Source organism: Indicator indicator, chromosome 7 (genome assembly GCF_027791375.1).
Source record: "Indicator indicator isolate 239-I01 chromosome 7, UM_Iind_1.1, whole genome shotgun sequence".
Classification (NCBI taxonomy): Eukaryota; Metazoa; Chordata; class Aves; order Piciformes; family Indicatoridae; genus Indicator; species Indicator indicator.
The window spans coordinates 32,246,504-32,269,141 of NC_072016.1; the positions used below are offsets into that span (position 1 = coordinate 32,246,504).

General features: G+C 40.3%; 1 protein-coding gene across 1 annotated transcript in view; it reads right to left on the reverse strand.

Annotated features, from left to right (window-relative positions):
- ADAM12 (ADAM metallopeptidase domain 12) overlaps nucleotides 1-22,638 on the reverse strand; it is a 197,607-nt gene that overhangs the window by 71,728 nt on the left and 103,241 nt on the right. The window contains exons 5-7 of the mRNA XM_054382719.1: nucleotides 19,961-20,039; nucleotides 15,820-15,896; nucleotides 2,048-2,231 (exon numbers count right to left, since the gene is read on the reverse strand). Coding sequence (XP_054238694.1) covers nucleotides 2,048-2,231; nucleotides 15,820-15,896; nucleotides 19,961-20,039 — 340 coding nt within the window. The remainder of the gene's footprint in view (nucleotides 1-2,047; nucleotides 2,232-15,819; nucleotides 15,897-19,960; nucleotides 20,040-22,638) is intronic.

Below are 22,638 nucleotides of genomic sequence, written 5' to 3' on the forward strand. Positions count from 1 at the left end.
CCAAATTGAAAAAAAAAAAAAAAGGCAAAAAGCTCCTGCCAAACCTGTCAAGAAATCAAAAATATTCATCATGCCCTGAACCTGACACTAGATTTCTGCTTATTTCTGTCACACAGTGTAATGTGGAGCAGCCTTATGTCTCCATACTGTGCAGGTCATCTTTATTCAAGACATCCTGCCAGTCTACTTAGCTGATGACACCACTGAAATGTGAAAACTCACTCCACGTATTCCATTTGACAGCTTCCAGAGTTGGTACATTAGAAGTATATCCAACATACTCATTATATATATATTGTACCTATCCATATGATGTGACTGTTGACAGGTTTATAATTATGTTCACTGAACCATAGCAAGTGTATTTTTCAGATATTTTAGGTGAATTGTGGCACGTAGTTGAAGCCATCAATAAAATGTAGAGAACCATGAGGGTAATAGCAAAATTGCTTTGATTGTACCAGCTAGTTGTACACATACGTTTTATTTCAGTTTCCTCGTGTTACATTGATTACTTCAGTGACATTCAGTCAAAAGTCACAGAGATTTTGGGGAAACCTTAATAAGGTTGTGAAAAGTATTTTTCCAATGTTTTCAACCTACATACATTTTTAGAAATACACTTAACTCATAAAATGGTATATACAAAATTAGAGAATGGTATGGTATGGAAGGGACCTCTGGATATCAGGTAGGCCAAACTCTCTGCTAAATCAGGGTCACTCCCAACAAATGCCCAGGATGACAATGTCCAGGTGGGATTGCAATGTGTCCAGAGAAGGAGACTCCACACCCCCTCTGGGCAGCCTGCACCAGAACCCCCACAGCAAAGAACATTTACTTATGTTGAGGTGGAACCTCCTTGGTTCCTGTTTGTGCCCATTGCCCTTTGTCCTATCATCAGTCATCACTGAAAAAAAGTTTGGCCTTTAAATATTAAGAAGATCCCCTTGGTCTGCTCTTCTCCAGGCTGAACTGCCCCAGATCTCTCAGCCTTTCCTCCTCACAGAGATGCTCCAGTACCCTCAGTGTCCTTATAGCCCCTGTTGGATTCTCTCCAGTATTTCCCTGTCCCTCTTGAACTGGGGAGCCCATAACTGTACCCAGTACTCCAGATGTAGCCTCACTAGGGCAGAATAGAGGGGGAGAAGAACTTCCCCTGAGACAAAGTCAAATGCATTAGATGTAAGACAAAGGCTAGTGCATTAGATGTAATAATGAATGTAAAATAACCTAATGCCATTACATAAATAATACCTAGGAATGTCATTTATGTTGCTTTCCTTAACAAATAACCTGATGCAAAGTCTTAGTAGTACACACAGGTATAAATCCCAATATGAGATATTTAATAAATGCCGAGGGCAGATTTGTGTCATTGTGTAATTTCTGAGCAGTTGAACCAGTCTTTTCTACAATCCTCTTCCAATATACAGCTGAAATTATTATAGACTTTCCTCTTCCTGATATTTAGCTCATTTAATTTTCTACAGTTTCCATTAGGTAGATGCATTTCACATTAAGTGCATTTCTTCCTACAGAATAATACATCTGTAAAATGATATGGTGAGAATTTGTTTTGTCTGCATAAGAGACTTTCCTACTGAAAGTAAAGGTAAAAGTTCAAACCCTAATATTAGCCAAGCATCACAGCTGTCATGTTCTTCTTCATCTTGGGTGGGCAACAATTTTTCCAGACATTGCTCAGTGTTCTTCTGGGGTCTTAAAATCCTGTCTAGAATCACACATGAGCCAAAATATATTACTATAATATGAACCCCTATACCATTCTGTGTCATATCATTACCAACAAGAAAATAAAGAGCAAGTTATACATGTAGGATCAAGAAAAAGTCCTAAAGCTTTAACAAATCACCTAAGTACATGCTTAATTTTAAACAGGCACTTAAGAACATGATGTCAATGGAAGCTGACAACATGGTTTAATGTTTTAGTCAGTAGACTTTGTAACCAAGACAGTAAGACGTAAGCATCACCAGAGATGTACTCAGCAAACCAGAAGCATCAAAGTGCATCATCCACTTACCCTGCTAGCTTGAGAATGGTGTGATGTGTCATTGCCATCAGCTCCCATGGTGGAAATGTCCAGCTGGTGGCCACAAGATCCCGGGGCTATTTTCACATTCTCTGCTCGGTAGATCTTGTGTTCACTCGTAGCACCTTCTAATGGTTCCAGGATGTAGCTTTTGTGTTCAAATACAATAATTCCCCTGTTACAAAGAGAACAGAATGAGTTGCGTGGTTTTCAATAACGACGGAATATGAAGAAGCAAAACTCTGGTTTACAAAGCCAAGGTCAGGTGGAACAGGAAACATCAAAGATGTCTATTTGTCATTGCAACACACTATACTTTAAAGGAAGCAATGGCTCAAAGAAAATTTTTCTCTTCTAAAGTGTTGTTCTGTAGAGCAAAAATATAGCTGTGTTTTATGTGTCTTCCACTCTCCCAGTGATGCATTGCCACTGCTGAGTGGAGTTGCGATGCATCTGCTTCTGAGGACTTGTGGCAAAAAGCAATGAACAAAAGCGTGGTGAAATCCTTTTGTAAGAGAAGCTACAGAGTGAAATTATTCATTATAATCTGAGGCATGCACCTTTTAAACCAAATGCTGATGCAAGCATCATTTCTGTCAGATGAAAGAGGCTTTGCAGTATCAAAATGGATTATTAAATATTGCACAGTGGGGCAGAAGAATGAAACTCAGATATATTAACCAGTGGATCCCTGTTTAACTCATTCTACTACCCAAAATACTATTTTTTACAGCAATACCACCTGCTTTCTGAGGTTCTCAGAGATTTTTCCACCAGGGAAACCTACAGCAAAGAGGGAAAAGAGGTTCAGGAAGAGATACAACACCTTCCTCCACGTGTTTTTTTTTGAGCAACCTAGGACACATAGACAATTCTGGGCTTTAAGTACTTCCTCCTAACCAAAAATCCTGTATACAGCAGGGAACTCACCAAATAAAAGCCATGCTTGTGTTCCTGTCCTGGGTCATGGCCACTGTGAGCTGCTAAAGTAAAATGAAGTTGACAAGAGGTTCAATATATTGTGGCCAGTAGGTGAAGGGAGGTGATTCTGCCCCTCTGCTCTGCTCTGCTGACACTCCACCTGCAGTGCTAGGGCCAGCTCTGGAGTCCTCAGCACAGGAGAGACATGGACCTCTTAGAGCAGGGCCAGACAAGGGCATAGCAATGATGGGAGGGCTGGAACACCTCTGCTGTGGGGACAGGCTGAGAGAGTTGGGACTGTTCAGCTTGGAGAAGGCTCTAGGGAGAGGTTATTGCAGCCTTTCAGTATGTAAAAGGGTCAGTCATAAAGAGGGACACAGACATTTTAGCAGGGCCTTTTGCGACAGGACAAGGGAGGATGGTTTGAAACTAAAAGAGGGAGATTCAGAACAGAGAGAAGGAAGAATTTTTTTACGCTGAGGGTGGTAAGACACTAGCTCAGGTTGCCTAAAGAGGTGGTAGATGCCCCACCCTGGATCCATTCTAGGTCAGGTTGTCTGGGGCTCTGAACCACCTGCTCTAGTTGCAGATGTCCCCACTCACTGCGGAGTGTTTGGACTAGATGACATTTAATGTTCTCTTCCAATTCAAAACACGAATCTTTCCAATTCCTCCTGCTGAAGAAGCTGCTGGCTTAAGGCTGCCCCTTCAGCTCATCATGGGAAATTCAGACAGTGTGATACAGATGTCCATGGCCTGCATGTGCTGGATTTCTGATACTATATGGCATCAAGCAGGACAGTCCTACTCGATGATCATCAAAGGTCCCTTCCAACCCCTATCGTTCTGTGATTCTGTGTGCATTAGTCATCATAACTGCATCTGCAAGATCACAGAATAAGACTGCTCTTTATGTACTTCAAGACTGGCACAGCAAAAGAAGACATGAAGGAGGTTTAGGGACAGAGCTCAGGTATAAATTACTTTCAGAGAAAGCAATTTCATATTCTCTGCCTAACTTCCAACTTTCATCCTGAGCACTGCCAACCACACAGAAGGATGCTAGGTAATTTCTAAACACAGCTGGATATCAGGTTCTGCTGGGCCACTTTGTGACCAAAGAAAGGCACCCTTTAGAATCTATTTCTCTCTTCTAAATGAGAGAGAAGCATTTTCTTATAGGCTGTTATAAACATTCATCAATGAGACACTACACTGAGTAGTGTTCTGCATTACTAATTCCTTCCCTGTCTTTAAATCATCAAGGCATTAATCCCTAAGCCCTGGCAAAGATTCAGCTGCAATAATTACAATTTACCCATATGGAATTCCATGGAACTTCTGATTGGCCAAGGCATTCTTCCTCAGTTCCTCATCTAATCTGCTCTATAGTGTCTGCATATGCTATTAAACAGCAATAGCTTCCAGCCCAAAGCTGGCTGTATTTTACTGGGGTGTCTTTTCTTCTTGTCTGCTCTTTTCATTTCTGTCTATGCTGCAACAAAGGTAGGATACCACAACCAGTGTGAGACCAATAGGTGTCTCTATACAATTCTTCTGCAGAAAGCATAAAAAGAACGTAGGGGGGGGAACCAAAATGTAGGGGAGAGAAGAAAAAAAAAGGGGGAAAGGGAAAAAAGGAAAAGAGAAAAAAAAAAGGAGGGGGGGGTATGAGAGAAAAAGGAAAAAAAAGGAAAAAAAGAAAGGGGGGAAAGGATAAAAGGGGAAGAATGAAAAAAAATTTAAAAGCAAAAGAAGGAAGGACTCAGAGTCAGGTTAATGACATCATAAAGACATATTTAAAAATAAGAAGCAGAATTATCAGGAAAAAGCTGCCCTAGCTATTCTATTCTTAGGATGCTAAGATGAAGAAACTCAAAGTCTTTGTTCTCATGACCAATTAACTGAAATTTTCATTCCAAGCTGACTGCACTGTTTAGCTACGAAACATCATTAACATCACCTCAGCCAAGCCAACAAATGACCATTTTACTGTTAGCTAGAGCAGCTAGAAGTCCAAGAAAAGGGAAAAAGACTGGAAACTCATGATATTGAAGGTTGTGGAACAGCATTCACAGGAACCTGCTTCACTAATCTGAATCAGGGGTGATAACTCCTTTGTGGCTTCCTTAGTACCCTTGGCAAATCAGGTAGGATCTATTATTTACCCATGGTACAGTCACGCTGTGTATGATGGATCACAGCAGGAAAAGCAGGACTGATTTATCACAGCAACCCTTGTAGCTCCAGCCAGGATACAGTATAGCGTGCATGACACGTGAGAGACCTCCAAGCAGGTCACCCCATGATTTGAGTAACCTTGCACACTACAGCTCTAAATTATTTTCAGGTCTGCCTTATTTCTTGAAGAATTTAGGAAGCTAGGACAGCATATTCCCTTTGCTCTAATAATCAGCAACTCTGTAATCAGCACAATCAAATGAGGTTTGTTGTCTTGCCCTTGTGCAATTAATCATTTAATTTTGGAGGCAGCTGGAACCAGCAATAGAGGCAGAAGTCCATTAGTCACTGGTTGAAATGGGCCAGCCTGACCATGTCCCTTTGCTGACAACTGAAAACCAGGATAAAACCATGAAGGATTTTATTTTGAATGTTAAACTTTATCCTGATTAGAACATTAACTTAAAAAAATACAGACCTCAACCATTTTCTTTAATTATTTACACTAGAGACTTAGTGGTATCCTTTTACTGGATAAAACTTTTTTTTCCTTCTTTTTTAAAAGCCAGCATCTTGTTCAAGAGTTCATAGTCAAAACAGAATCACAGAATCATAGAATCATTTTGTTTGAAAAAGACCTTGCAGATCTTTGAGTTCAAGCATGAAATGGTTGGAAAATAAGGTCACATCAGTACCAGGTGTCCAATGTACCCCTTGTATACCCAGATACCGTCTAAAATAACTAAATAGCCATTTCTTTACCCCTCAATCTCTTTAGCTGCAGAAGATATGGAAACCTGGGGACATTAGTCAACAGTCATCTGAAAATGAGCCAGTGTGTGTGTCCAGGTAGCCAAGAAGGCAAACTGCACCTTGTCCTGTATCAGCAACAGTGTGACCAGCAGGAGTAGAGAGTTGATCATCCTCCTGTATTTGGCACTGATGAGGCCACATCTCATACTGGGTTCAGTTTTGGGTCACTTACTACAACAAGGTCATTGAGGTGCTGGAGCATGTCCAGAGAAGGGAAACAAAGATGGTGAAGGCTCTGGAGAGCAAGTCTTCAGAAAAACAGAGATGAGGGAACTGAGTCTGTTTAGCCTGGAGAAAAGGCTCAGAGGAGACCTTCTTGCTTTCTACAACTCCCTGAAAAGAGGTTGTAGCAAGGTGGGGGCTGTTCTCTACTCCCAAGAGATAGGACAAGAGGAAATTGCCTCAGGTTGCACCAGGAGAAGTGTAGGTTGGATATTAGAAAGAATTTCTTCCCCAAAAGGGTTGTGAAGCTCTGGACCATCCTGGAGGATGATGAAATGGAGAGAAATCTTGCAGAAAAGGACTTAGGGGTGCTGGTGGATGAGAAGCTGGACATGAGCCAACAATGGGCACTTGCAGCCCACAAGGCCAATTGAATCCTGGGCTGCATCAAAAGAGGTGTGGCCAGCAGGTCAAGAGAGGTGATTCTGCCCCTCTGCTCTGGTGAGACCTCACCTGGAGTACTGTGTCCAGCTCTGGGGCCCCCAGCACAAGAGAGACATAGACATTCTGGAAGGATGTGTTGAGGCCACGTCCGTGGAGACATTCAAGGTCAGACATGATGGAGCCTTGGGCAGCCTGACCCAGCTGGAAGTGTCCCTGCTGACTGCAGGGGGTTGCACAAGATGACCTTTCAGGACCCCTTCCAACCCAATGCAATCTGTGTACCCCTGAATGTGTCACCAGGCTGCCCAGAAAAGGAGTGGAGTCCCCATCCCCAAAGGGATTAAAACGTTATGTAGATGTGGTGATGAGGGACATGGTTTAGTGGTGACCTGGCAGTTCTGGGCTAACAAATGGATTTGATCTTAAAGTTCTCTTCCAACCAAAATGATTCTATGATTCCATATGGGAAAAGGAACAGATACCAGAAGGATTATTTTTGTTTTCTACTAAGCATGACAGAGCCAGAGCAGCCTATTCAACTTGCCACCAAGACACTCATCCCTAATGACAGCATGGGCCTTTAAGAACAATTCCATCTTTGCATATGAAGCAATACCACTGTGTAAAAATATCTGCAGTTTTGACATAAAGGAAAATGTACTTTTCATTTACTGTACACTTATCCTTTGAGTGCTGCCTACAGGATATCAGCACTTGGCTTGTGACCATCTGTAATAAGGTAATGACCATCAAATATGTATTTTCTTGGCCAGTTCTCTGGTTTTGACTAATTTTCTTTTCCTACAATTGCATTTTTCCCCCATCGATCAGAGCCAAGCACAGCACCTTAAAAATGTAACTCATTAAAAGGTAGAATTTCTTTCTTTTTCAGTGTGGCAGGATTAGATGAACAACACCTAACAGTCATTCAGGACTAAGAATTTGATGCAAATACAATAAATCCATAACTACTTTTCCCTTCTGGTTCTGACAGGTGTTTAAAAAGCGTCCTCTGTTACTCCTACACCATTTCTGTGTTTTCCCCTTGAACATTGTTCTCCCTCACTCCTGAGCCAGGCTGTGTTCCCTGAAGAACAAGATGGGCAACTTTTCCATTTTTCAGGAGGTATTAGTGCCGAATAGTATGATGTTTTCCAGTGTTGTGAATATATATACTGGACTACAAATTATACAAGGAACCTCAAAAGGATGTCAGAAGCTCTGTGAATATCCAAGAATTATCTATTTAAGACCAAGGTCTACTGAAATCTGTGGTATTTCTACTATTTTATACTAGAATTTTATACTAAAATTCTACTATTACTTCCACAAGACAAAACACTAACAGAATTCTCAAGTTTATAAATATTTGGGAAAAATGCAATACAAAACATATGGGTTTTGGGGTTTTTTTCAATCTCCAGGTATCCAATTCATAGTATCTATGTTTTCCCTAGTCCCAAACCATGCTGATGCTGAGAAGTCAAAAAGATTTTGCAAACGTGTCAGGTATGAAATACAAGAGACAATTCAACCCTATCTAAAACTATTGGAGTATCTTACCACTGGTAGCAAAGAAGAAGGAAAAAAATGTCTATACCATACACCATGTCCAGAGATCAGTTCAGAGGCTCCAAGACAACTGGAAGCACCATCAGTGTGGTCTTGAGCCTGAGCTCACATTTTACTTTACTTCTCAACAGGGTTTGAACCCTGCTCATGTCTGGTGATCAGCACCAAACGAACCACCTCCACATCACTGCTAATCTTCTCTAAACATGAACAATTCATTGGTGTTTGCCTACTGCACCCATTACATGCCATATAGACACACAGGGAATGTGTATATAAGATGGCCTATGACGGCAGAACTCCATTTCAAAGAGATTAAAACATGATTTACAAAAATAATTAATTATTAATTGCTGATTAACTTGCCAGGAATCTCTTAATTAGGGAAAAAATTGGATGGAATTATTCCACTATTTAAATTGCCAATGAAGTCAAATGTGAAATTTTTTTTTCTCTTAAAAATCAAAACAAAACAAAACCTAACACAAGGCCAGTCCTATCCCATAAATCATCAGGCTTTAGGAAATCTCAAAATATAAATGGGATTTTTCTTTTCCAACTTGTCAGCAGAAGCAAAGGCCCTGCCAACATAAACCATCAACGCATACTTGTCTGAGAAATTGTGATGCTGGAGTAAAACTTGGTTGGGACAGCACTATATGAAACTGTTCTATATTATTCTGCTGTACTATACAGGAAAAGTTAAGTAAATCAATAAATCTGATATTCATGAGTGCAATTAAACATTTGGTTTTAATGAAGCTGCAACTTATACTCATTTCTAAACAATAATAATAAAAAGCTCTATTACCACTGGAAGAGGAATGTGGATGTTTCCAGTTTGTAAGAAATTAATTAGACTGCAGAGGGCTGTCATGCTTGCACACCACACAGCCATATTAACTCTCTCTCTGCCCACAGATACAACACAAGGCTCACGTGCCACTGAAAAACCTAAAGGACCTTCATTTCATAATTAATGCTACAGCTCCTAAAGCAAAGAATCTGATCCCACAGCTGCACCACCAATTTCCAGGTGAGCTTTAGGTGAATAGATAACAGAATTGGAGCATGCTGTTCTCCCAATTGGCAGTCAGCAGTTGCTCACTGCAGGGTTTTCTCAACACACGGCATACCAGAAGGTGATCTAGAAGGTGGTAGGGAATTTTTATTTATTTTTTCTTATGCATTCTACATTCTCAGGACTTTGTATAAAAATTTCCCAGGGAAGTAAACAAACAAAAGAGGAATAAAAATGAAATAGTGAATGGAAACTTCACTTTTAGTCTGTTTTAATGAGTTGCAGATGAATCCTATTGGGATAAATAAACAAGATGATCTATTGACTGTTTTTCTAATGATGATCTTTAAATGTTTTCCAAATGTTTTGGTTATTTTTTAACTTTAAATAACTGCCAAATACAAGGAATGGGAGTTGGACTCCAGAGGCAGATGTACTCCTGTCTCCACCACTGCCCCTGGGTAGTCTTGGACAGACAACTCACCTCTTTCTGTACCAGTTACCTACCTTTAAAATGAGGTAATTTTTAGTAACTACCCACAATAATTATTTATTGATGAAAAGCTTCACACAAGACCCAGGTAATACCCTTATTCTACTGTACTGCACATCAGGATTCCATCAAAATAGCAAGTCTGACCCAAATCAACAAGGGGCAAGACCTCAAAGGGAGGTTAAAGCAGTAGCACTATTGGTTTTACATACTGCAGTAGCAGTAGAGGTATTCTCATGCAGACACATCATTAGTCAAATACATCCTATTCCAGCCAATGCCTTTCATTAACCTGAAAATATATTCTATAGCACACTGTCTAAAATATAGTCATGGCCAGAGACTGCGGCAGCACATACTTAATGCTTCCTCAGCGCAAGACAGATTTGTCCAGAGCAAATGCATACAGGTCTGCAACTTTGATGCCTGGAATTTAAACAGGGAGTTACTTGAATTGAAAGTGATAATGCAATTTCATGCCTAGCATTTGGGCTGCAAGAACCAGTAATTGTGTTATCAGAAAAAGTGTCATGTGTGAGCTTAACTGGGAGGGTGACAAGACAGACCAAGGGAAGCAGAGAAAAATGAAAGAGGAAAGAGAGAGAGACATTGCCACCAGTGCCAATTTAGGGAGCATATTTTATAGCACTGCATAGAGAAATATATATTAAGAAGGCTTGATTCAAACCTGACCATCACATTAAGGCTCATTGGATGTTTTTTCTGAGCCTCAAAATACATAATTTTAGTTTTAGGGGTTTTTGTTTGTTTGTTTTTAAATTAAGTGCTATCAGATACAGACTTGACGGAGACAGGGCAGGCTCAGATAGCTGGGTACAGATCATCTACAGATCATACTTGTCCCAGCAGTAGCAGTGATGCCTGAGGGATTGCTGCACACCCAGAGACAGTGTGCACACAATTGTGAAAGAATGGTGATAGTGCTCATCTCAAATCATAGAGGTGATCACAATCCAGGAGCCGTTTACCACTTGAACAGACAGATTATGTGAGCTGTGAAACCTCAGAAGTTGAATATTTTCAAACATTAAGATCAAAAAACCTCCAGTAGTTTCACGGTCAGATAACTTACAAACCATGAGAGATGTTTATACAAACTAAAAGCTCTTCAGAAAGTATTCAGGAAAAGCACACATACAAACCAGTGCTTCACAACTGGGATTTTCTCCTAACTTCTTTTTTGGATGAATTCTCCCCTTCTGTGGGGAAATCATGCTTGAGGAGTCAGGAGGAATTTTTTTTTTTCCCTTTTCACTGGTTTCCTACTTCCATTTCTTTTTTAAATAGTTGATGTCTGGGGTGTCGTATTTAAAACCTCTCTTCAGCTGACTGTCTGGGATGCAGTGAGTTCAGCCAGACCAGCTGAAAAATGGATGGCTCTTGTGTTGGCAGCCTCATGTAGCATAACTGTGTAATCCCATTAAAAATGAGCGTTCAGTTCTGGGGCCTCATCTGCATCACTGTTGCTGTGGACACAGCATCTTTCAGTCACTGGTGGAGTTGGACAATGAGCGAATAGTTTCTGAATGTGTCAATGGGTTTATTATCTAGCAGTTGGACCATGGAGATTATGCTGTTCCTCGGGCTGCATTTTTGTGTGTGTTTGATTGGTTCTGCATTTGCAGAAAAAAAAAAAAGTAAAAGGGGAAAAAAGCATTGAAGTCTACACGAGTTTATCACAGAAGGCGTGTGTGGTGGCCACAGGCCAAAATTAATTGCTACAAACTTGAAAAGCCTTCAAGCTAGATAAACAGAAGGCTATTTCCTGAGGACAGGAAGGAAACGACTTGACTTCGTCGTACCTTCACCTTCCCACAAGCTTTGACAGTCTAATTGGCTTTCTTAGCCTGATGGAAAGGACGTAAATCCCGATTGCCCATTGTTCCCATTTCGTGCGTTCAGCAGTTACCGTCTCCTCTGTGCCATTCAGCTCTTCCTCCTCCGGAGGAGCCAGCAGGATACAGATTATGGAATGATTATATTCTCCTCTAACCTGCATTTTGGGCAGTTATCAGTGTCAATCCAACTATTCATGCCACTGTAATCCTACATGAGGCAAGGCACTTGAATATTATGTTGGGAAGAATGTAACAAAGATAGAATATATGAGTGTCTGTGTATAAGAGTGTTGAGTCTCCATCTCACTTATCATTATATCTCACCTTCTCTATCTGCTGAAAACTGTAAACTAGTCAAACCTCTCCTAGTCTGCAAATTCCATGTTTCTTCCTGTAGCTCATCACAGAGTAATCATGTCATATTTACAATCTCAAATGCTCAATTTTGTGGCTGCACTCTAAGAACTTGATAGTTGCAGTAGGTCACAGCAAGGTTGCTCCAACACAGCACTTTGGTTTTAGCTAACAGCAGATACTTAAGGGTAAGACAAAAGAACATAAGCACATCCAAGTTGGTACCCCCAGATCTGACAGGATGAGTGTCAGGGACATCTTTGAGTTTTACAGCCCCCTTCCCAACTTGTCTCATCTTTTTTTTTTAATCTACTGACATATTTTTATATTGACACCCACCTGTGACACTGGATCTCCACAGCTTCATTATGGGGTGAATATAAAGTACATGCTTTGCTCCAAAGATACATGTGACTTCTCCTAATCTGGAGGGTTATGAAAAATGTACATCATCTCCTTTCAAATGGGACAAATCCCAGCCTATTTTCTCCCCTTGGATAAAAGCTGTTCCATATCTTTGATCATAAGTTTTGCCCTTCTGTGTACCTTTTCTGGATATAATATTTCCTTTTCTGAGATGGGAATAGGGAGGACAAAACAAGAACTGCATGCAGAAATCAAGATGTGAGTGTGCTATGGATTTATAAAGTGGTAATGAGGGGGTTTGTTCTATCCTCTATTTCTGTCTCAGTATGTCTTATGATTCTTTTTCCTTCTTTGACTACTGCTGAGCACAAAGGCTTCAGAGGATGCTGAAATATGGAACCTATTCTTTATGACTCATTTCATGTCTTGTAACAAACTCTCTTAATCTGGGGGAAAAGACACAGTCCTTACCTATCCAGACCTGGAACAATGCCCAAGGTGCCTGTCTAACAGGCGTGGGAGGATATTCATGCTCTGAGATTTCAGTGAGCTAACAGCTTGCACTTCTTTTTGTTAGATGTTTTACAGACACTTAAACCTTAGCCCCATGCAACAGCTGTGTGAGGTAGGTAAGAATTATTAAATGGATTTCACAGATGGAGAAATTGAGACAGAAAGATTTGTCCAATTCACTTAGAAACTGTCACAAAGCCAGGAACAGACCCTGAGAACAAGATCTTCCACTGACTGTTGCAAGTGAAATGGCTAACTCTAGGGACTGTCCTCACCCAAGGCTCCATGACCACACCATTATCTCATATCTCCTGCAGCCTGCAGTCTTCATTGTGATATGGTAAAAACAAGAGCCTCTACTCCAACAGGTTGGTGGACATGTACAACATCCTATCCTATCCTATCCTATCCTATCCTATCCTATCCTATCCTATCCTATCCTATCCTATCCTATCCTATCCTATCCTATCCTATCCTATCCTATCCTATCCTATCACATCTCTATTCTAATCCTATCCTAAACTGTTCTTTCAGGCTGCAAGTCTCATAAAGTTGTTGGCAAAGTAAGCCATGAAGCAGTTTTGAACGGTTGTATTCTCCTTGTATTATTTCAGACTGAATCATGGGCAGTAAATTACAGAATCATAAAATGGTTTGGGTTGGAAGGCACCTTTAAAGGTCATTTAGTACAATCCCCCTGCAGTAAGCATGGACATCTTCAACTAGATCTTCCCACTAAATTCTCAAGGGACACATTGCCACAATAATGATTTGATGAAAGAGATATATGAAGAACTGTGGGCCTAATTCTGGAAGATGCTTAGTTCTCCGAGGACCTCAATACAGCTACTTTGGGATTTCATACCACCTGGCTTTTTATTCAAAACCAGTTTTAATGAGAACACCTGGATGTCTCAAAGAGCTGGTGGTACATGATGAAGCCTTTCAAACAGACATCACTGGCTCAGATCAAGCACAGGGAATGACTGGAAGTTAATACTATTGACTATCAGGCTGTGAAATGAGTTTCATGGAGTAAGTCAACAGGCACCCTTATTACAAACTCTCCCTGTTCATAGACACTCTTAACCAACCTCAGCAGCAAATGCAGCAGCTAAATTAGTACTGATCACAGAATCAGAGAATGGTGGGGATTGGAAGGAACCTCTGGAGATCATCTGGTCACCCCCCGCTAACACAAATATGCCTCGATCAGGTTGCATACCAAGCTATGTCCTCAGTTGTTCTACAAAAGCAAAACAAGAATTGGCAGGGAAACTTTGTACTGGGAAAAGATCCTGCTACACTTTTCCTGTGCGGAAGGAGCCTAATACTGTTAGCTCACACTTTGGGGATTTATCTGCAGTAGTGCCAGATGAGAGAAAAAGGTCACTGCCAGCAGATGTTGCCTTGACATATCTAAAAATGGGAAATGAGTCTGTGAACTCCTCAATTGTAAAACAAGCGCATTAGAGAGGAATCACAGAATAGATTGGGAAGGACCTTTAAAGGCCATCTAGTCCTACTTCCCTGCAACAAGCAGAGATATCTTAGAACAACAGAATGGTTTGGGTTGGAAAGGACTTTAAAGATCATCTAGTTCCAGCCCACCCTCAATGGGCAGGACACCTCCCATTAGACCAGGTTGCTCAATGCCCTGCCCAACCTATCCCTGCATGCCTCCAGCCAGGAGGCAAGTTCAACTAGACCAAGTTGCTCAGAGCAAAACACTTTTAATGTGGTGAAGTGTAATTTGTCTTGAGTTCTGAATTTCTTAGGTAGTTCTGGAACAAGACATTGGTGCAGATGCTGTGCCCCATGATGAAAATTTTCCCTGTGGACCCTGCAGGAATTCAATCCCTTGAACTTAAATAGCGAGAGACTGCAAATACAGCTGGTGAATGCAGACTGTGATGGTCCATGCAAGGGGTTAATTAGAGCAAACTTGTAGAAGATGCTAGATACATACCAAAACCCCATAAACCCCCTCTGTTCGTGGGAATGAGCCACAGGAATCCCAACCACTAGAGCGAACAGGGAGAGGTGTCCTGGTAACCCACTGTTTGCTCTCTCTGTTGCTGTCAGTCCTGAAGCTCTGTTATGAAAGCCTTGATAACACCACTACTGCACAAAATACAAAATCGAGGGAAAAAGACTCCAGCTACTCATGCTGTTTGTAGATAAATTAAACAAACCCATAAAAGGTTGAGACAGCTGGAAATCTGACAGGAAAGCTGGGTTTTCCAGGGAGAACACTAGAGCCAATTTACAGTTAATTACTGTGATTTGGAACAGCTCTGTGAGTAAATACCAGTCTCTGATTGTCCAAGTAAGGAAGATAATTGTTTCCTGAACTGTGTCCATTGTGTGCTTAAAATGTTGTCAGCCTGTTCCTTTCTCCAGCTCAGAAGAGGTTTGATTTTTAACGATGTGATTCTGCTATGCTTCTGTTAGCAAGGATTTAAATTTCTAATGCTGAGCATCCTACCTGCCATAAATGCAATTTATTTGGCTCCACAGACATATTTCTAAAGCAATCTCTTCTAATGATGAGGCTGCTGGATGAGGCATGAGTTTGGAGCTGCACAGCAGCCCTGCTGTTTCTGTTCTCACATATTTGAGGATAAGGAGCTCTGGAGGGCCACCAGGCACTGCCAACCCCAAAATGTGCCAAGCATGATACTGCTGCAAATCATAGAATACATCACGTTTGAAGGGACTCCTGAAGGTCATCTTGTCCAACCCCCAAATGGGGATCATAGAATCATTACAGTAGGAAATGACCTCTAAGATCATCAAGTCCAAGTCAATCCACCACCACTGTGCCCACTAATACAGAGTGGATAGAGAAGGATGGACAGCAAGAGAGAAGAAACATCATAGAAAATCCTTAAATTGTATTATTTATTTCTTTTCTCCCTTCAGAGCAACCAGAGAAAATGTTTATGGAGATTGCACCAGTTGACAAAGGAAAGTTGATGTGTTCATTAAAAGGCAAATCAAAATCCAACAGGTACCACGATGGTTTCTTAAGAGCTCAAGTATCAACAAAATATTGGATTACCTGAGTCCAGAGCAGGTACTGAGACTGACCAAGGAGTTGGGGTACCCTTGTACATTGCCATGGTAGTAGCAGTGACCCTGATGGGAAAAAAAAAAAAAAAAAAAAAGAGAAAAGATTTCAGAAATTTAAAAACTATCTTTAATGTCTCGTTTTCTCATGGGTTGGCATAGCCTTTATTTCAAAGTGATTATCAATTTCAGGCTACAGCATTCAGAGCCACACTGACAGCACCTTTGCTGCCCCACTAAATATTCACTGTACTCAACGGTCCAAATTGATCATAAATGGAAATCTTGGGTATTGTTTAAACACCAAAGAGAAGGGAAGGTTTTTGATTTGGTTTGTGGGTTTTTTTCAGACTGGATTAATGGTGTTCAAACTGCAAGACTGACCATCTTTTTCTGTGTTATTTTAGCTAAATCTACAACATGGAATATTTTATAAAATTAAGCAGATGAACATTTTACTACTTTCCATAGACATATATTTTTATTTAAGGTCATTCACACCTATGTGTAGCTATGATAAAAATAAGTATAAAAAAGTGCCAACACCAACCCTACAGATTGAAAAAACTCACAAGAAGGGGAAGGGAAACAGGTTGGAAAGGAGACCTTTTATTGAATTACCCAACTGGGTGGCTGTATGTTATTAAGAACAACCAAGAATAAGAAGGTCTTCTATTTTGAGAGGCAAGAATCCAATTTCATTTTGTGGCTGGGTTATTGTATTTCCTTAATAATCCACTGCTTGCAAAAGGCCCCCACAACAGAGATACTTTCCCAGCACATACACATATCTGTCTGGAATCAAGGTTAATTTTATTGTTGACTAAAGGTTATATTACATTCCCAATTATGTGACTAGCTGGAAAGTAATGATTGTGTCACATCCAACATTTCTTTTCTCGTGGCTCCTTTGAATGCCACCTGGAAACTGAAAACACTGTTGTAAAAGGTTCCTATCTTATTAGTGCAAAGGAAAGTTATCACTCACGCTTCAACCTGACAGGCATCTCACTGTGCCTTTTTATTACTCAGTTCATTCACAGCCATCTAGCTGCATTAATTAACCTTTTCATTTTTGGGGCATGGCTTTCATTTACAAAGCCTCACATCGCAGACTTCTAAAGTCCACCTTGATTTTATTGAAGAAAGCAATAGCTGTGAAAATGCTGGGCAAGATGGAATAATTCTGATATCAATTTCCTGCAAATAAGGTTATACCATGAAAAATATTTGTTTAGAGTGGTTTTATTTCCAGCATGAGCAACTGAACACAGAACAGTAACATCTGACTTCCTAAATACAAATTTCAGTGGCTTTTTCTCACTAAAAGAAATGACAGACACAAGGTGAAGGTGTTTTACTCTTGGGTATTTTTATCATCAGTTCTTATAAAGAGTCAATAACACATTAGCAAGGATAAAGCCACAACAGAAGGGAGGAAGTCATAGACAGAATTTTTGGGAGATGATGGCTACAGTTAGAATTGCTGTGGCTGTCAAAGTCCTCAGTGTGAGTGTACTATTTCACTTCATGTTAATATTATTAGCTACATGCACCCAGTTGATAAGACAAAAGAAAAACCAATGCTCCTCACCTCAGCACTGAGTCTCATACAGTGACCCTAAAACAGTCTAAAACCCAGAGTAGTTTATTCTTGTCACTTAAAGTAAGTGTAAGGCAGAGGTGCAGCTCAAAGCTCTTCAGAAGACAGTCTTTGGGGTTCAGCATCACCAACATTAAGCTGAGTCCTCAGTGAAAGAGTAGGGCAAGCTTCTATCTTGTCCCAGACAGGCTGCTGCAGTCTAGCTGTCTTCATCAAAGAGTGAATTACGGCAAAGGTCCTGATTTTTTTTCCCTTTGAACACACAACTTGTCATATTATTAACTTCGAGCTCCTTTGTGGCCCCTTTCACAGCTTCTCTGAGATCCCCATGCTATGTGATGCCAAAGTTCAATATCGAAAATGTAAACTTATCAGACCATGGCCTGCAATTGGACTGCTAGAAAATTGATTTCTAGCTCAGTAACTCCACTGAACTGCAGGAATTTTTTTTTCTCTTACACATCTTTTTATTCCTGTAAACTAGTATATGAAGTGGATGATCCCCTAAAAACAAATAATTACCATGGCTGATTTGTCACACTCAAAGCAGTGCTCTACCCTTACTTGGGATCATTTAATAAATACCAGCTTTTGACAACTGAACTGACAACAAAATTTTCCAGTGCTATAATCCAGAAAAATAACCCAGGCACTGACTCCTGTACTAGAGAAGCTCCCCAAGTGACAGCTTCACAAACCTAACTTGGTTTGACCTACATGCACAATTTGACTAAGCAACTTTTGAATAGAAAATTTGATTTGGTTTCAACTACTGACTATATTGATGTCCTCAGTGAAGAAGAGATAGAAAAATGAAATCACAGAGACTTATCTTTCTTAAACCATATTGCAGCATTTAATGAAAAATGAATTCACTCATCTCTCAAAAACATATTTTAGGCAGCAAAATGCACTGTCAGAATTAATCATGACTTACTGCCATTGTGAAAAGAGATTTGTTTTTTTTTAGTAAAGGAAAGCTTACCTATCATTAGATGTACACATATTTATGTCAACATAAGTTAATCTATCAATGTCGTGGGTGCTTCATTTCTTTCCTTATACATGTTCCAGGAGGCTATATCCAGCCTTTCTGTTTCTGAAACAGATTACTATTTGTACTAAGCTGATTTTGAAGAAGATATGAGCATCCAGCAATAAAAATCAACACTGAAAGCTTTCAAAATGATTGCTTTACTTGGGAGGTCTGGTAATGAAGATGCTTTTTCAGAAGTAAGATGCTGTGCACAGAAATAATGGCATTCACTGAGACCAACAAATCTCATTATGGATAGGAACACAAACCATGATGTCTCTACTGACAGTGTCAATAAATAAATAAAGTAACATAACAAATACTTTATGGGACTTAGGCAGATGAAAGATAAACTTTGTAATTAAAATTGCTTGCTGCATTGTTTCTAATTAAGGCATTCATGTTGTCAGAAGAGAAAATCATTTCTGCCTCCAAGTGGTTTATTTATAAAAGCAGTTTATAAAACTGATTTTAACAAGATTCATATTAGTCATAATTTTTTATCACACAGAAACAAAATATGGTAGAGGTTGGAAGGGATCTCTGGAGACCAGCTAGCCCAACACCCCTGCTAAACCAGGGTCACCCACAGCAGGTTGCACAGGATCAAAATGTCGGTGTGGGTTTGGAATCTCTCCAGAAAAGCAGACTCCACAACCTTTGTGTGCAGCCTTCTCCAGAGCCCCAGAACCCTCCCAGGACAGAAGTTTCTCCTCTTGTTTAGGTGGAACCTCCTGAGTTTCAGTTTACATATGCTACCCTTGTCCTGTCACTGGGCACCAGAGGAAAGACTGGCCCCATGCTCTTGCCCCCTACCATTTAGCTCTTGCTGGGCATTGAGGCAACCCCCTCTCAGGCTGGTCTTCTCCAGGCTCAACACAGAACTGGACCCAGTATTCCAGATGTGACCTCATTAGGGCAGAGTAGAGGAGCAGGAGAGCATAAATAAATCTCTGTACATGTGTATATATATATAAGTGTGTATGTATATAAAAGAATATCCATACCAGTCATATGATCTGGTTTAAACAAAAAATCCAACCAACCAATTCTCTCTGCACCCCTCCCACCACAAACGCCCAGCCATGGATTTCTCATTGTGGAAAGAGATTCAAGCCTTCAAAACGGCTGATGTGAGCTCCTGAGCTACAGAAACCAAATATTTAGGGATTTCTTCCTAACTGACCCAGGACTTTCCTCCATAACTGATCAACAATGGCTGCATTTAAGATACAAGTTTAATGGGTATATTTCCAAGAGGCTGAACATATCTACAGATATTAGAAGTCACCTAGTTAAAACCCCCATGGCTTGCTTTTAAAAGTCCCTCTCTCAGAATTTATGCATAGGATCACAGCAGTCAAACAGGTACTGAAGGCAACAATAAGAAAATATCAAACACTAAGCTGTTTCATCCCATGGCTCAGATCCTGGCAGAGAGCACTTTGGGTTTTAACGGTGAAGCATCATGCACCCATGGAACTCCAACCTTACCGTGTAATTGCGTGCCAGAACCACATCAGTGCCGTCTTTCAAATAATGGGTTTCTGTGAAGCTGCTGGCTAACAGGCCCCTGGAAAAAATACAGCACATATCATATTAAGGTCACATCACTTTGACTTTGTCCTTTAGTGGTTCCATTTGAGACAGTGATCAAAGCCAGGCACTAAGGATGCAGTGAATACCGGGGCTGCGAGTGAAATAAGGAAAAACATAACTCCAAATAGTGAAGCTGCAGCACATGAACATTGACTTTGTTAACTGTGAGAAGACAATGAGTTTAGAGACTGCTTTCACTTCCAAATGAGGATTGCATGACAGCACATTTCAGTATTGCATCTTCTCTACAATTTTCAACATATTTTACATTAAATCTGAAATCTAGATATTTGAAGTATTGTAAAGTAATGGTGGTTTGTGGAAAAATAAAATCTTTCCCATATGTTACTTACTTAATTATACCATAGTGTTTCATGGCCATGGTGGTCTTAGTTTGATGGCTGGACTCAATGATCTTAGAGGTCTTTTCCGATCAAAGCAATTCTGTGATTCTATAGTATCATTTCAGTTGGAAAAAACCTTTGAGGTCATCAATTCTCACCATGTAATGTTGTATTGATCAGCAAGTGAACACCCAAATATTGGTTTAGCTCTTTGTAAATAAAACAGATTTCTTCCATCAGCACTCAAGGCTACACCACAAGAACGTTACAGAAGTCAGAGTACTGGATTTGTTCTGATCACCTGAAAAGGATGTTCACAAATGGAGATCTAACAACTTGAAATTAAGTATCAGGAGGTGGTGAAAGACTATGTCCATGGTAAGACCTTTTGTTCTCATTCTCACAGAATCATAGAATAATTAATGTTGGAAAATACTCTAAGGTTATCAAGTCTAACCATCAAACCAACACCACCATGTCCTGAAGTGCCATGCCTGAACATTTTTTAAACACCTTCAAAGTTGGTGAATCCACCACTGCTCTGGGCAGCCACTTTCAATCCCTCACCATTCTTTCAGTAAAGATTTTTTTCCTAATATCCAACTTAAACTTTCCCTGGCACAACTTGAGGTAATTTCCTTTTGTCCTATTGCTAGTTACTTGAGAGAAAAGAGCAATCCCCACCTCACTGCCCTTTCAGGGAGTTATAGAGATCCTCAGTGTTATCTTCTCCAGACTAAATGGTCCCAGCTCCCTCAGTCACTCCTCATAAGACATGTTCAAGCTTCCTCTCCTGCCTTTGGCAATGTTATATAAAATTTTGACTTGAAATTGACATTTTCCCAGAAATCTCTAGAGAGGGACATGTGTGTGACAACTCTGAAAACCTGTCTTTTTGTAGTAACTTCATGGAATAGGGAAAGCAGCACCTGTCTTCTTTTTTTTTTAAAAAAAAAAAGAAGTGTTGCTATTGATCTGTTTTTCAGCTTCTTATCTAAGAGCCTTTCTAACAAGGCCAGAAGGGAGAATACATATTCACATTTATTCCTCATAGAGATATAAAGTTATGTTCCTCAACACCAATGTGCTCAAGTTTTGATAAACATTCTAGTGAAACGAAAAAGCACAATACAGAGGAAATGCAAAATTTAGCCACCATCACCTCTATTGAAAACCTTTGACACAGCATTTCAAAACGTTCTTCCTTTCTTCTTCAGGTTGTTACTTTGAACAAAGAAGGCTCTTTCTCCTATTCAGAGTTCCACTCTTGCATATACACTGATGTGGACTAGTCTACACAGTCTTTTTGTACACTTCTTGCATTTTATACAGGCATAAAAACTAGAACCTAATTTTCAAAGCTCCACTCTTGCATATACACTGATGTGGACTAGTACACAGTCTTTCTGTACACTTCTTGCACTTCAAACAGGCATTAAAACTAGAATCTAATTTTCTTTACTGACTGATTTGTTTCACATGAATATCCAGTGGCTCATTTATGACCAGGACCTGGTTGTGCTAGGAGCTGTACACTTGGAGAGAAATCTCGTCTTTAAAAGTCTCTTATCCTTAAGGTAGAAGAAAAAACAAACAAACAAAAAAACCCCAAAACAAACAAACAACCCCCCCCAAACAAACAAAAAAACACCCAACCAACCAAACCAAAAAAGAAAGACTCATAGAATAGTTTGGGTTGGTTTGGAAGAGAGCTTTAAAGTTCATGCAGTGCAACTCCCCTGTAATGAGCAGGAACATCTTCCAACTAGAGCAGGTTGCTCAAAGCCCCATCTAACCCGGCCTTGAACACTTCCAGAGGCAGCGCATCCACAAATTCTCTGAGCAACCTGCATCAGTTTCTCTACCTTCACAGAAAATAATTTCTTCATAGTATCTAATCAGAATCTGCCCTCGTTCAGTTTAAAACCATCACCCATTGTGCTATCCCAACCATCTTTGATAGAGTCCGTCCCCATCTGTCCTGTAGGCCCCCTCTAATTCCTGAAAGGCTGCAATAAGGTCTCCCTGGAGCCTTCTTTTCTCCAGGGTGAACAAACAACTGTCTCAGCCTGTCCTCACAGCAAAGATTTTTTCAGCTTTCTGATCACTTTCTTTTGTGACTCTCTTCTGAACCTTCTCCAAGAGGTCCATGTCTTTTGTGTGCTGGACCCAGAACTGCAGGCGGGGTCGCACCAGAGCAGAGGGGCATGCTGCTCTCGATGCAGCCCA